This window comes from Leuciscus leuciscus (genome assembly GCF_965113295.1).
Source record: "Leuciscus leuciscus genome assembly, chromosome: 10".
Taxonomy (NCBI): Eukaryota; Metazoa; Chordata; class Actinopteri; order Cypriniformes; family Leuciscidae; genus Leuciscus; species Leuciscus leuciscus.
In genome coordinates this window covers 11,337,425-11,353,306 of record NC_138734.1, presented here as the reverse complement: position 1 = coordinate 11,353,306, position 15,882 = coordinate 11,337,425, and the positions used below count along the sequence as shown (strand labels likewise).

At 41.3% G+C, this 15,882-nt stretch overlaps 1 protein-coding gene across 8 annotated transcripts in view; it reads left to right on the top strand.

Annotated features, from left to right (window-relative positions):
* The window catches only part of sema6d (semaphorin 6D), a 48,716-nt gene extending 33,071 nt beyond the window's left edge, over window positions 1-15,645 (top strand). For 4 of the 8 annotated variants that reach the window (XM_082182875.1, XM_082182873.1, XM_082182876.1 and 1 more), the window contains 18 exons: window positions 4,385-4,553; window positions 5,548-5,659; window positions 5,795-5,855; window positions 6,418-6,480; window positions 6,582-6,683; window positions 6,829-6,919; window positions 7,557-7,676; window positions 7,949-8,037; window positions 8,557-8,774; window positions 8,857-8,988; window positions 9,191-9,346; window positions 9,894-10,067; window positions 10,487-10,627; window positions 10,743-10,820; window positions 11,010-11,068; window positions 11,405-11,461; window positions 11,943-12,113; window positions 13,057-15,645. In XM_082182875.1, the coding sequence (XP_082039001.1) occupies window positions 4,436-4,553; window positions 5,548-5,659; window positions 5,795-5,855; window positions 6,418-6,480; window positions 6,582-6,683; window positions 6,829-6,919; window positions 7,557-7,676; window positions 7,949-8,037; window positions 8,557-8,774; window positions 8,857-8,988; window positions 9,191-9,346; window positions 9,894-10,067; window positions 10,487-10,627; window positions 10,743-10,820; window positions 11,010-11,068; window positions 11,405-11,461; window positions 11,943-12,113; window positions 13,057-14,351 (3,237 nt within the window). In that variant the 5' untranslated portion in view covers window positions 4,385-4,435 and the 3' untranslated portion in view covers window positions 14,352-15,645. The remainder of the gene's footprint in view (window positions 1-4,384; window positions 4,554-5,547; window positions 5,660-5,794; window positions 5,856-6,417; window positions 6,481-6,581; window positions 6,684-6,828; window positions 6,920-7,556; window positions 7,677-7,948; window positions 8,038-8,556; window positions 8,775-8,856; window positions 8,989-9,190; window positions 9,347-9,893; window positions 10,068-10,486; window positions 10,628-10,742; window positions 10,821-11,009; window positions 11,069-11,404; window positions 11,462-11,942; window positions 12,114-13,056) is intronic. The other 4 variants (XM_082182877.1, XM_082182878.1, XM_082182879.1 and 1 more) reach the window with 4 other exon arrangements.
* The last annotated feature ends 237 nt before the right edge of the window (window positions 15,646-15,882 follow it).

The window sequence follows — 15,882 nt, the reverse complement described above, 5'->3', positions numbered from 1 at the left end:
GTGGACACAAACCAAAATATATGATTATTCAAAACAAATCATACGTCCAACTTGATTAAGTTACTAAACTGATACTTCATTAATCTAACAGTGCATACTCTGAATTCTGACTGGATGAGCCACAATGATACGGTAAAACAAACATTATACATTACTGTCCACACAGCATTCTGACATGATCACAGTGTTATGTAAAATTATCAATATACACACACCTGTAACCACAAATCAGTTTTATATTATATTTATTAACATAGAAACGCGGAAATGTTGCTTGGCAATCATAAATGAATAAACTGTTTTGTGTTGTGCCTAACAAATACCTTTAAATACAAGTTTTAAACTTATTAAAGATCTAAAACAAGTTTGGGACAGGTTTGGCACACATCCCACTCTGTATTGTCACGTTGTTCCATTTTTATTAATTGCTGTTGTATGTAAACATAAATCACTTCTGAGCGCTGATAGCCACTCGGATATAGCAAAGTCTCCACCAGCTGGCACTTTTCTGCCATTGTGTGGTATATACCATCATACTTCCCAGCCTTATTTTACAGCTTCTGTTGACTTATTCCTTCATCTTCTTTCTCAGTGTCAGGCCTCAGGCAGATCTGCAGGGTTTGTGTTAAACTAAAGCTAAAGTTGATTGAAATGCTCCTCAGTTAAGCAACATAATTCTCTCCTGTATCAAGATGCATACAACTAACCGCACATCTGCTGCACTAATGCAGCCAGTGGGGAGCGTCTATTTCGCAAGGCTAACTGAAACCACTGAACGTCACCGACCGTCTTTGTTCTTTTGGCCTTCACTGTCGCGTTTCCTGCAGCTGGACTCTGGCGGGCGGGCACTGGGTGGATCTGCTGCAGGCAATCTTACTGGAACGACCTGCCAACACCAGGGGCGTGCCAGCATCCCGGGAAACACTGCCAAAAACATCAGCGAGTGCGTGATTGCGTCGCATTGAGAGAGGCTGTAATGAGAGTAGCCAAGGAGCAGATAAACATTAAAGGGTTAGTTCACCCAAAAATGAAAATTCTGTCAGTAATTACTGTTGTTCCAACCCCGTAAGACTTTTGTTCATCTTCGGAACACAATTTAAGATATTTTTGATGAAATCTGAGAGCTGGCTCACTCCTTCACAGGCTGCTAGGTAATCCGACGCTGGTCATGTGTGTGATGCGTGTGATGCTGGCCAATAGTGAGCCTAAGTTCTGTCGTACAACCCAGAAGCGATGCGCTGTTACACTTCGTGAACTCACTCAGAGGCCCACACAGAAGAAAATGAATAGATGAATAAGTCGTTATTTTAGTTTTTTATTTTGCGCAGAAAAAGTATTCTCGTCACTTGATAAACTTAAGGTTGAGCCACTGTAGTCACTTGGACTACTTTAACAATGTCTTTACTAACTTTTCTGGGATGGCAGATATTGATTACCTAGCAGCCTATGAGTGAGCCAGCTCTCAGATTTTATCAAAAATATCTTAATTTGTGTTCCGAAGATGAACGAAAGTCTTACAGGGTTGGAAAAACATGAGGGTGAGTAATGACTGACAGAATTTTCATTTTTGGGTGAACTAACCCTTTAACAGGTTGCGTGACTAGTCAACTCTCTCTTCACGCAGGGCCTGTCCGGGCTCATACACCGGAGGGCAAGAATGGAAAACCAAACCAAGACATTCAATAGAAAACACATTGCGCTTGTGTATATTGAAAAGAAATTTAAGACGGCTGACCTTTGTATGTCCTTTGTTTCTGTTTTGCATTAGGTTTCTCTTGCTCTCTTTGCCCAAGCCTGGTGTTTTTCGTGCATTTGAATTGTTATGGTATTGTAGCATGTCTCTGTAACTCCCTGTGGTGTTTCTATGAATAATGATTAGAGCGAGTAAGGAATTTCTGTCATTGACAATGAATATGTTCCAGGGTGCTGGAAATATCCCCTCTTTATTTCATGAAGTAATATCCAGGCGGAGGAAATGATACGGCGCTGTGAAGCTGTGATTAGACTTTCAGTGCTGTATTAAACTGGGGCTCCTCTTGTACACATAGCTTAATCCATACGGTGTTTCCCGGCCCCTCCGAGAGCTCTGTTCTGCTGATGTGTGCACTTCTGTACGGATCAAAGATGCGCTTGGGAAAAGAAATTCATTTGGAGCTCCGTTATGATAGACACATTTTTTGACCCCTTAACCTTTGACTTCCACTAAGTGTCCAAGCGTTAAAGCTTTTAATCGCTCAAGCACCACATGGGCAAAGAAAACACTCTTTATTCTTGTCCCGTCTTCTGGTCTCTCCTCTTCTTATTTTCTCGCCGTGTCTCGTTTTGATCCTTCTCTTCTCATCTCAATTGTTTTGTACTCGTCTCTTCTTGTCTCTCATGCTTGTCTCATCTCATCCGGTGTGTCCTTGTCTCATCTGTTTTATTTCTGTGTGTCCTTCTCCATATTGTCTCACTTTTTCTCTTTCTCTCATCCCTGTCTCATCTCTTCTCCTAGCCTCCTCTGCTTCAATTCATGCCTCATCTTGTCTTCCTTCTTTATCTTCTGGCCTCATCTTGTCTCTCCTTTTCATCTCTTCTTGTCTCATCTAGTCTCTCATGCTTGTCTCATGTAATCTAGCATGTCCTATCTCATCTGTTCTATCTTTGTCCTGTCTCAGCTTTTCTTGTCTTCCTTTTCTCATTTCTTGTATTATCTTTTCTTTTACCTAGTTTCTCATCCCTGTATCATGTTCACTCCTTGCCTCTCCTTTTTTAATTTTTTTTGTCTCATCTCTTTTCTTTTTATCTTTTATTTCTATGTTCTATTCTCATCTAGCCTCTCATCCTTTCTTCTTGCCTCTCCTTTCTTAAAAAAATGCCTCATTTGGTCTAATTCCATCTTTCTCATCTCTTCTCATCTCATGTTATTTTCTCATCTCACCTTGTGTCTCCTTGTTTTATCTGTTCTGTTTTGTCTTGTCTCCTATTGTCCTATTGCCTCATTTTTCTCATTGACCTCTCACTTTTTCTCACCTCACCTCATCTTTTCTTTCCTTCTCTTTTCTTATTTCTTAAATGTTCTATTTTCATCTAGTCTGTCATCCCTGTCTCATGTCCTCTCCTTGCTTCAATTCTAACCTCGTCTCATCGTCTCTCCTTTTCTTATGCATGTCTCAGCTCCTCGTCTAATTTTTAGACTTTTCTTTCCTTTTCTTGTCTCATATGTTCTGTTCTTTTCTCATCTAGTATCTTGTCCTCTCATCTCTCCTTGCTTCAATGTTCACCTTGTCTTATCTCTTCTCATCTCGTCTCTCCTTTCCTCATCTCGTCCGTTGTCTCTCCGTCCCTTCTCATCCCTTCGTCTACCTGCATCATCAACCTTTTCTCTCTTCTCATCTCATCTCAAAAAATGGCCAGAGAAAGAGTCATTTCTATTGATCTGATCAAAGCTCGATAGCCCAGAATCCCTTGCAGTCAGCCTGTAGAAATGAAGATCCATTATGGCAACAGATGAGCAGAGAAACTCCTTTTCCTTGCAAGACTGTGGATCATGTTTCAGTTGGAGAATTTCCCCAGGCCACGTCCCACTCAGCTGATCAATTGAGAGCTGATCAATCTACGGCTAATCAATAATAGCAGGGTGGTACAGGCAGCATATGCATATTACAGTGTGGGAGCAGGTGCACAGGGCCGCTAATTGCAAAAACGTCAATACTATATGCAAGCATGTGTGGCGAGACACTTTCAGGAAGTGGTTGGGGCCTGACTCACTCACTCACTCTCGTTCTGCCAAGCTGCTTGTTGTCTCCATGTAAATTGTTTATATCCGTTCGGGCTTTGCTGGCATGAATAATTTGTAGCTTTATAAATATTTGACTTTACACTGCTCATTAATATGCACAGATGATTGTCTCTCCAGGACACGACCTCAACCACAGCATGCAGACCTTTGAAAATCTTCCAGTTTGAATGTCCGTTTGAAGACTTCTGTGCCAGGCGCAGCAAACACACTCCCACCTGTAGTACTCAATCCAAACACACATGCGCGCACACTTAATAGTACACAAATTATTTCTCAAAATAAAATATAGTGTGAAAGTGTGTACCAGTGCTAGCTGATAGCACAACGTTCATTTCTGCGTTTGTGGTGTCTCAAACACTCTCTTTCCACCCCCTCTCTGTCTGTTTTTTGACCTTCCTCTCATGGACAGATTTTCAATCATGGATATCGGCTGCCAAATACACACACACTCTAAATGATCTGTTGGGAGTGAACCTGTATGCGTATAAAAAATCAGGCATTCTAATCTATGCAGCAAATCCTGACAGAGGTCATACACAAAAACAAAAGAGGAAAGAGCGCTTGGGATGCATGTTGACATCTGTATTTCTGTGTGTGTTGCAGGTAACATCTACATAAGTGCAGTACAGGTGGTGTTTGCCCTCTGTGCCAGCAATGGGGTGGCGAGAACTGAAGACTGACCTGCTGCTGCTACTGCTGCTGATGGCGTCCCACCTGGAGGCTGTGAGCTTTCCTGAGGACAACATCCCATTAGATGTTGTGGACAGACACTGTAAGCACAGGGAAATGTCATTATGTTTGTGAATTGCCCTCATCTACATAAGATCTTTATCAAGTTCTTTGGGAAAAAAAAACCAAACATTTATTTTCTTCAACTGTGCACTTTTGGTCCTGCGGGCTTTTAGAAAATAAACTCCCTCTCACTAGTTCATCATATTTCCCATTAACAATAGCCAGTGGATATAAATACACACAAACAAAATAGTTTTTGTCATTTTTCTGAACATGTCATTTTTCAGAACATTTTTCCACCATCTCGATTCATGTACGTTTTAATAGCAAAAGAAAAAAAAGAATAAAATGGCAACTCCTTTTGTCTTCCAAAGAAAAAAAATCATAATTAGTATTTATGTATCATAAACATGCACAATTAAATTACATAGTCGCCCTTTTTTTACCCAATTTAATAAAATGACAGCTAGATTGGAAAAGGCGCACACTAAAAATATTCTAAAATGTTAAATATTGAAATGGTTTATTTTATTGTTGGTTTAAAACTACAACAACATAATAATAATCTATATATAGACTAATTATTTATAATGGATTTTTCTAGTTTAATATTGAAAGTCTGGGTTTGGGACTAGGCCTATTTAAACCAATAAAATCAAAGTAATTTGAAAGGTAGCAAAAAATAAATGATGATAAGGCATTCTAAAATATTGCAAGTAATAATTTGTTTAATATCAACCTCTTGGACAAAAAAGTGCCTTTACTTGAAAATACAGCCATCCACACTCTTAAGAAGACATACACGTCTATAGTCGCTGCATTAGCGCTTCTGTGCTCTGCAGTGAGAAAACACCCTAGCATGCTGACAGTGCAGTCACTGGACGTCAATGCGGGAGCTGCTGGTGTAATATGCATTACTTTAGCAAAATCTTTCTTCAGGGCAGTTTAACATGCAGTTGCAACAGCCAATCAATACCAACATCGATCTCTGTTGACGCTAATACTAAATAACAGCGCATCTGTTTGTTCTGCAGATGCACGACAGTACCCGGTTTTCCGTGGACGCCCCTCTGGCAACGAATCTCAGCATAGACTGGACTTTCAGCTGATGACCAAGATACATGATACACTCTTCATTGCTGGCAGGTAAGTCAGCAGTTAAACAGGATGTGGAACCAAGGTCTTCGAGCGCTTGACCTGCTCAGACAAGCTGGTTGATGAACAGTATAACTGTGAGTAGCAATGTGTGTGTAATGTAAACTGTTTCTATCTTTCTCACAGGGACCAGGTGTATTTAGTGAGTCTAAGAGAGTCCTACAGGAATGAGATAATTCCATACAGGGTGGGTTCATAGTAAATCACTTTATGACTGAACGCTCTTGTTCTGACCAGGCGTGACACAATAAAGACACAATAAAGCGGCAAGCGATTAAAAACTATCAATCGCTAGGTTTCTGTTTCTGTCTTTCTGTCCCCGCCCACAGTAAAATGGTATTGGTCCAAAATTGGACTTTACAGAGCTATAAACATTAAAACTTCATAGAATTAAAAAATGTATCATATGTATGTATGTATCTATCTATCTATCTATCTATCTATCTATCTATCTATCTATATATATATATCAGATCAGAATGAGCTTTATTCGCCAAGTGTGCACAAACACACAAGGAATTTTTTGTGGTTTTTACAGGAGCTCTTGGTACATACATACATATATGACATTATATATATATCATCATATATATATATATATATATATATATATATATATATATATATATATATATATATATGGTAATTAAAGCTGGAAACTTTTTGCATAATGCCTGATTAGAAAGCAGTGTAGTATGAGTGTGCGGGTGGGAAACTGTGTCTAATGGTAATGGTGTGTGATGTCACAGAAGCTGACGTGGCGGTCGGGGCAGGCGGACCGGGAGACGTGTGCCATGAAGGGAAAGCACAGAGTGAGACCTCCACCTCTTCAGCATAATTCAGCTGTCATTGGTCTTGTTGTATTTACAGCACTAAAGCAACCATAAATCTCACTGTCTTGTCTTCCTCTCAGGACGAGTGCCATAATTTCATTAAAGTCCTGGTTCCGAGAAATGATGATCTTGTGTTCATCTGCGGAACAAATGGTTTCAACCCCATGTGCCGTTACTACAGGGTAGGTCACACTGTTTATGAGGTCTACGTGACTGTCTGGCTCTTAATAAGTGACTGGTTAATGTGAATGGGAGCATTTTTACAGTACAATGAAGATAAGATCTCAGCATCTCTATTTTTTTTATCTATTTCCGTCTCTTGTTTAGTTGGATAACCTGGAGTTTGATGGGGAAGAGATCAGCGGTTTGGCCCGATGCCCATTTGACGCCAAGCAGACAAACGTTGCCCTGTTTGCTGGTATGAGAGCTGTCAGGATAATGAGGAGGATGATAAATAACTTTGCCGTGAATTTTAAAGGTTTTGGATAAAATTAACGCTCCAACGAGAGCAGAGACTGATGTTACGCATAAATCAGATGTCATAAAAGTACAGTACAGTGTGATGTCACGTGTGCATCTGAATAAGTCTGTACAAGAAACACTGCAAAAAACCTCTTAATCAGTATTTTCGGCTTGTTTTCCAGTTATAATCTTTAAAAAAAAATCTTGTTTTAAGTATTAAACTCACAAAATGTTACTAAATGTATGCTTAAAAAAGGAATTTATAATCATTACTCAGTACATTTAACTAGATTTATGCTTAAACATGAATTTGTATTCATTGTATTTATTTATTTATTATTATTTAGAAAGCTGGATTATTTACTGTACATACAATAGCAGGAACACTTAAGTAAAGAACACTTTTTGGGGGGTCTAAATAGACCTTTCCGTTGTCTTCGAATTCGTTTTGCTTTTCTGTTTCATTCTCGGTGTAAATTGGCCTTTAGTGTTCGGTGAATGCGTGCTGAATTCCAAGTACATTGCGTGAGTTGTATGCAGTTGTGTAATGAAGTCGAAGTGTGTGTTTAAGCTCATGTATTTATGTGTCATAGACGGTAAGCTGTACTCGGCCACGGTGGCGGACTTCCTGGCCAGCGATGCTGTGATTTATCGCAGCATGGGAGACGGTTCTGCCCTTCGGACAATCAAGTATGATTCCAAGTGGTTAAAAGGTACAGAAACTTGTCTGCTAGTCTGTTTTTATGCTAACATTGCTAAATTTGTTGAACCCAGTACACATCTGAACTATAACCTCTAACCGTACCTTAAAGAAGTGGGTCAATGTGGGAGAACAGAAAATGGCGGGTGTTGATACAAAATCCAGCTTTCTGTGGCGCGATCTAGGTCAACACTCAGGCATTCCACTCAGCCAACAAAAACGCATCAAAATTTAACTTGGGGTCAACGATGGAGATGCTAATGCTTCTTTCTCTTTCTCTCCCAGAACCACATTTCCTCCATGCAGTGGATTATGGGGATTTCGTCTACTTCTTTTTCAGAGAAATCGCAGCCGAGCACAACAACTTGGGAAAGGTATGACTTGCAACTTAATGTGCAATGCTAACGTTGCTACAGATGCTAAAGTTCACAAAACACACACAAAAAGTAATATGACGGTACCATGGTACAGTTATGGTAATCCTGTTTTATCTAAACTGTGATAATACAGTTCTGATTTGCATGTTAATGTAGTATTCATAGGCTTTTATTTAGAGATGAGCATTTGTCCCAGAGGGTCAGTATATCATCCGTTGCCTCAGGATTTGCTTTAAATTTGCCCGTATAACGACTTCTTTGTACCACAGACTAATGAATATTTAAATTTAGTTAATTTTGCAGTCAACATCTGCATTGAGAACAGGTTTTACAGTAGTGAATTATTAAGGTGGTAACATGGTGCTAATTCAAGCCCTCAAGCACACTGCAGTTTTGTTCTATCTAAGAGAAAAATATTGCTTGCGTATATTTAGATTCAACTGAGCCGCTTGGGAGATAGATCTATTATTTAGAGAGCGATGCTGAGTTTCTCCCACTATTTTTCTCTCACCGCAGGCGGTTTACTCCAGAGTGGCTCGGATCTGTAAAAATGACATGGGAGGGTCTCAGCGGGTGTTGGAGAAACACTGGACATCTTTTGTTAAGGCTCGCCTGAACTGTTCCGTTCCTGGAGAATCATTTTTCTACTTTGATGTCCTTCAGGCCATTACAGACATAATCGACATTAATGGGGTGCCTTCTGTGGTTGGAGTTTTCACCACCCAGTTGAACAGGTAAAGCTTGTCATAATCCTTTCCATAAAATCTCCTAAAACATGAAAACAGGCTGAATTCAGGCTGATTTCGATTTATTCAGTATCCCTGGCTCCGCGGTGTGTGCGTTCTCCATGGAGGACATTGAGAAAGCGTTCCGTGGCCGTTTCAAAGAGCAGAAGACGGCAGATTCAGTGTGGACACCATTTCCAGAGGAAAAGCTGCCCAAGCCCAGGTTGGTGTACGGCACTAGTGCGTGACGGTCTAATCATTGCGAGATTAATAATTAACATGTGATAATTGGACATGCTGCATATTTAACCTGTGTGTGCAGTGGCCATATGGAGGCGGGTATAGATTTACAGGCATGTGGCACATGGTTCTTTGCCCTCTTTCCCTCAACCGGAACTGCATGTGTGCGCGTTTTGTCTTTTCAGACCCGGCTGCTGTGCGGGACACGGTTCAGCGGAGTCCTACAAAACCTCCATCGAGTTTCCAGATGAGACCCTTCAGTTCATCAAGTCACACCCACTCATGGACGCCTCGGTCCCCTCCATTGGAGACGAACCGTGGTTCACCAAAACAAGAGTCAGGTATGGGCAAAGTTCCACCATTCAGCCTAGTCTCAAAAGCTTGTTCTGACACTATCGCAAGATTTGCTGCAACCAAGACTTTTGACTAACAGCAAAGTCTAAGTACTACCCACTTTGACAGTAAGAGACTGTCGGATCGACATGTAAACCCAGCTCCTTTTTATTAGACTTTTTTTAAAGGTGGATTTATCTGAAATGGTTACATTTCATAAGCAGAAAAAAAATATAAACCCATCAGAAGAAAATACAATACCTACACCGATTATACAATTACATAAGAACACACTGAACAGTTTGCCATCTAGACGCAGTGTTAGCTGTTAAATAAGCATCAGGTAAACATTTTAGAACCCTCCCAGCAAAGAGTGTTGGTTTCACGTTCTAAACAACTGGCACGCCTAATTTCACTAGTTCAGGTCTTGATAGATGTGTCGTGTTTCAACATGTTTTGTCCTGTGCCAGATCAAGTTAAGCTTTTGTAATTCAGGCGTCTCCTTGTAACTGAAAAGCAGCCCTGCACTCAAGTGTTTTTCCTTCTTCTTTGTAGGTATAGGCTAACGGCACTCGCTGTTGATAACACTGCTGGACCCCATAAGAATTACACAGTGGTATTCATTGGCTCTGAGGCAGGCATCTTGCTAAAAGTTCTGGCGAAGACATCCCCGCTGTCTTTGAATGACAGCGTCCTACTGGAAGAGATCGACATTTTCAACCAAGCCAAGTATGTTCTAATCCTATAATTATCTTATGATCATTCTCTTTGTCTTTACATTGTGAGAAATGTATTTGTAGACTCAAGAGTAATTTTATGAAACTATCTTGGCTATTTACCCAAAAAATTAAATTGTCTTTTTGTGACCTGATTGAGAGTTTTGGATTGTGTGAGATGAGATAAGATATGTTTGATGTGAAAGCAAAAGGTTTTCACTTTCCCTCTGGTGTGTGTGTGTGTGTGTGTGTGTGTGTGTGTGTGTGTGTGTGTGTGTGTGTGTGTGTGTGTGTGTGTGCGCTATATGTGTGTTTTGTTCTCTTTCTGTTAATATATGAGGCTAAAGAAAGTATTGACTGACAGATAGATCCGATAACACAATGATTTATCTGTTCTTCACTGTCTCCCTCCCTCTGTTCTATTTTTCCCAGGTGTTTATCCAGCAATGAGGATGATAGGGGAATTCTGTCTTTCCACCTAGATAAAGACACCCACACGCTCTATGTGGCCTTTTCCAGCTGTGTGGTCAGAATACCACTCAGCCGCTGTGAACGACACAGTTCCTGTCAAAAGTGAGTGCTGAATGCAGCTCTACTTAGGCCAGCAAAAAAAACAACTTCTCAGCCATTGTACGGTGTGTTAATCTTTCATATTGTGCCGGTATAAACATTAGTTTTTGTGTTGCAGGTCTTGTATTGCTTCTAGAGACCCGTACTGCGGATGGATGTCACATGGAGCTTGTGAACGTATTCCTGCAGCTATGCAGTAAGTTCTACAATCATTTAAAACAGTTAGATTTACCTAGAAAATGCAACGGGGAAAAACTAGGTATGCTAAATGAAATTACAGACATATTTCCTGCAAAGCTAAACTAGATTCACCCATCAGTCCAAATTTATTTCCTTAGTCCATAGAACAAAATTTCTTATCCCTCTGTCTTTTCCTTTTTTGCAGAACTGGTTATGAGCAAGATGTTGAATACGGCAATACTGCTCATCTTGGCGATTGTCATGGTGAGCTAATCAACACGTGCCCCCTTTAAGAAATATTAGTTAGTAGTTCTCACATCAATAACCCCCTTACACTCTCAGCTGATTGAAATTAACACATATCACACAAACATCATACTAATTCCTCTGACAATTAAACAAACACATATGTACACATACATTGTGTAGGCCTGAACATCACAGAAACATACACCTGCAAGTGAAAGAGCGATACAGCGTAAACCAGAGGAAAACAAACACTTTTTGATAATTTGATAAAAACAGTTGTAGCTTTTTTATAATTTCAAACTTTTATTTTTGTTATTTTATGCTGATTTCCTGTTCCTTTAATTCTTTTAGAATTTTTGGCCACTACATCAGCGCCAGATTTCAAATCATATGGCGACCCAACCTCTGGTTAGTTTCCTGTACTGCACTGATTTCCTTCCTTGAGTTCATCATTCTCCAAATCTCCGTCTTTTTTCCTCTTCTGCTGCCACCTACCTTTAATCATGTGTTCTTCATCACACCCTCATCACTATCATTAAGAGGGCACCTGATCTCTCATCACCAGCTTTTCCATCATTTCATGCATTTGTTCTTGCATGGATATGTGCTACCTCCATCTTTTCATCTCTCTGGACTATATTGTCGCCGTCTTATTCTATTAAAGATGGTCTTCATCCTTTCCCTCCTCTCAGGCTGAAGTTTTCCTTACCTTAGACTCTGCACGGCCATTACTTACTTGTAATGGTCCAAAGAGTCAATCTCTAAAAAATAACCTCAATGAATCGTATAAACTGACATATGTCAGTTCCTCTCAGTATGCACTAACCCCCGATCGTTACGTTGCGCCTATCATGGGCCCCGATTCTTAACAGTTTGTTTGTCGCTACAGACATGGAGTTGCCATCCTCGTCAGTCACAGTGCCCGCAAGTTCTGAACCCATACAATCACTCCAAACCATCCCCACTCAGACTCCCCAACTCTTTGGCTCACGGAAATCTGTGCTCGGCGATGAACCAGCCACTTCACATTCTGTTGAGCCTATACCAGGTGTGCTGGAGGGTAAGGCCTTGACCAGAGCGCTCTGCGCTGCTGCATGGAATTCTGGGTAATAGCTGCTATTAGCGCTGCTAGTCATATGAGAGAGAGCATACTTCTCTGATAGCAGCCCATTCCTTACGAAAATGGCTTGATAAGCAATTCTGCAGTCAGTCACACTACATTAGCAAAGTAGAGATACAGGCTCCTAATGCATGTGCTTTTGAAAACTTTCAGATCAGCACAATGCCTTGTCTTGAAGTGTATTAAGATGATACAAGCAGCTATACTCAGATTCCATCAGCGTATAAAGCTTTTTATTATTATTTCTCCTACTTTTATGTTCCTATGATTTGTTCTCCACTTTTAACTTTATTTTATATATATTCTAGTTTCATGCATTTTCTATGGGATTTTTTTTGTTCAATCTGTCCTAAATGGCTACATCTTTATCTTCTTTCATCCATTTCTTTATCTACCCATTGTTTGGGGTTTTAGGAAATCTTCCAAAGGCCTTGCCACTAAGCAACACTTTTAAGCACCTCTAAAGCAAAATTATTCTCTGACTAACTCTTTCGAATATCTGCGGATGCTAACAAAACTCACCCTCGGATAATATACAAAGACAGTGGGCTTAATTCTTTTTGGGAAAACTCTCATGTAAAACCCGAACACACTAACTCACCTGATACTCAACCCTTGTGCAATAAAATGTTCCACCACACCTCTTTACTAATTTGCCTCCTTCACTAATATAATAACAGGGTACTGCATTGTATTTTCTGAATTTCTTGCTGGGTATGTTTCTTTAAAAAGTTTCTAAAATGTTGAAAATAACAGTAGCACACTTGATTCACGGCAAATGGTTAAGCATGTTTGGGGGGAAAGGACTTTTTGTTTTAAGAGAGAGTTGTTCAGTGCTCAACTGTCTGAGTGTGCTAACATGCTGTTGGCATCTGTGTTGCAGGTGTGTGGGAAATACAAGCAGGTGAATCTAACCAGATGGTGCACATGAACATCCTTATCTCCTGTGTGTTAGCTGCATTCCTGCTTGGTGCATTCATCGCCGGCATGGTCGTTTACTGCTATAGAGACGCTTTCCTTCGCACACCACGTAAGATCCAAAAAGATGCAGAGTCAGCACAGTCCTGCACTGATTCCACTGGCAGCTTTGCCAAGCTCAATGGTCTGTTCGACAGTCCTGTCAAAGAGTACCAACCCGATATGGATTCTCCCAAACTCTACACCAACCTGTTGAGCAATGGGAGGGAGGTGCCAACCACCGGAGACACTAAGACAATGCTCCTGAGTGGGCAACCACCGGAACTTGCAGCACTGCCTACGCCTGAGTCCACACCTGTGCTGCAACAGAAGAGCCATCAGCCAATCAAGAACCAGTGGGAGAGAGCTCATGGTAAGATTAGTAGCTCCCGCAAAGAAGGACCACCAAAAAGCCCACAATACCTTCCCTCCAGTCCACCTCCCCATTCTGGCATTAGCAACCCCCACATCCCTAGTGCTGTGGTACTGCCCAATGCCACACATGAGATCAGGGGATCATTCAGTACTCCCGAAGGGCCTCAAGCAGAAAAGAAGATCCAGAATAGCGATCAACATGGTTCCAAATCTGGCCGTAAAGACCAGAGGCGCACTGTGGATGCCAGGAACACGCTGAACGACCTCTTGAAGCATCTAAATGAGAGCAGTCCCCCAAAGGCCATCATGGTGGAGATGCCCAAATCCCGACAACACCTAATGCTGGAACCCATTGTAAGCCCAACGGAGATTCCACCTAAAGTCCCAAGCCGAGAGGCCTCCTTGTACTCTCCCTCTTCATCTTTACCCAGGAATAGCCCGACTAAAAGAGTGGATGTGCCGACTACACCAACATCACCCACAGGGCAAATGGGAACACTCGAGAGACAGCGGTATCACCGCAGCTCTTCCCAGCGACACTCCATATCCTCGCCACCCAAAGGGCTGCACTCACCTAGCGGGGCCATAGTGTCCCGCCAACCTAGTATGAACAGAGGTGGGTACATGCCCCCAACTCCCACCCCACCCACTAGACTAGACTCTCACGGGGTACCAATGGCTATGACACCTTCTGTATCCCGACAGAGCAGCTACAGTGGTCACGGATCTTTACCACGAACATCCATCAAACGGACAGCATCGTTAAAGCCCGATGTGCCACCCAAACCCAACGGTTTTGCACCACAGACTGCACAAATGAGGGCAGTGAACAAGTATAGCTACTGACATGCCTAGCAAAATCTTACTCTTTGAATGGACAGTGGGAGTAAAAGCGCTTGGCCCGCAGAGAAATGGCCTTTCCTTTGAAGGGAAATGAATCGGATGCCAGAGCGTCTGTTTCGGGTAGCTGTGCTAGTTCGCAATGACCATGTCCCGTCACGCTTGAGTGACAGGTGACGGATTCTGATCTTTAAGGCGGCAGGGACGCCTGAGGTCATAGGTCACAGCTGACGTGCAGCGTAAAGCTGCTTCGAAGTAGCTGTGGCGGTCGGGCAGTGAATGCTCCCCCCTGCACTGTTCTTCCCCATCAATGTGAACTGTATTTGTTAGACTGTTTGGAAAATTTGGTATTCTTGCTTGATATCTCTCAAGAAGACAGAAAGAGTCAAAGGGACATGTTGCGTGTCTGTGTTTGATTAGTCTCTGGGGCTAACCAGTGTGCATTCATTGCCCATGTTTTTTCAGTAAACTGAGAACAAGTTTGAGTCAGCGCTGTCATAAAAATAAATTCCATTTAAGGTGCATTAACATCAGATGTGTTTGGACACAGAAGTCCAGACATTAATTAATAATTTCTGCCTGCAAAAGAAATGTCCTGGGCCCCTTACTTGGACTACTGATTTTAAAACTCACAGGGTAAAAGTGCCCTCAACATTTGTGCTGCTAAGTGTAGATGATGACAGTGTTTAACTCCAGCGTGACGTTCCATGCAGCGGCTCTGCGTGTCAAGCTGCTGCAAGCTTTTAAACCCACAGACTCAGCACAGGATCACGCTGGTCAAATGTACTATGTTCTGTTTTTAGTTACAGAAAATCAATGGGAATCCTGTAATCCCATAAAGTCAACTTTCAACTATGACACAAGGCAGATCATTGATCAACCTCTCTCCTTTCCTACATGCCAAATACTGCTGTTGGGACTATAAAGATATTTCTCTTCCCTCTGAACCATTGAATATTCCTTCCAGTTTACACAAATTTAGAGAACTTGCTTCTTGGTTCCTGGGCAAAGTATTACATAAAACTGCAAACAGCACATTCCTTACTTTAAACCACTCCTCAGCTGTATACTAGACCCTATCCAAGAGATAAGCTTCACTCTGCTTGTTTTAAATAATAGAGGCCTCAATTGCATACTCACTATAAGTGTACAATCACTGCAATACCTTACCAGTGTGTCTTGCAGAGTCGTGCCAGTGATTATTGTTATTGTAAATATACAACTATTTAAGTGTGGACATTTTCAAAGCAAGTTGACCTGGATTTGTGTATTTGTGTGCCTTATTAAAGTCATGAGAGCTTGGTTTGGTTTTGGACATTTCACAGTCAACAAACTTTTTTTTTTCTTTTTTTTTTTCAATATGAAGAGAGAAGGTAAAGCTTTAGGAAATTATAAATAATCTAATTATATTTGAAGTGGGGGCGGGGGTAGGTGCACCCCCAATTTTGCGGTGGTTCCGGCCCTGAATGGGGGATACTATGATATGGCCGTCCCTCAGAATGGTTCCTTTTATATAAGAAAGTTTCTGAATGAAAAT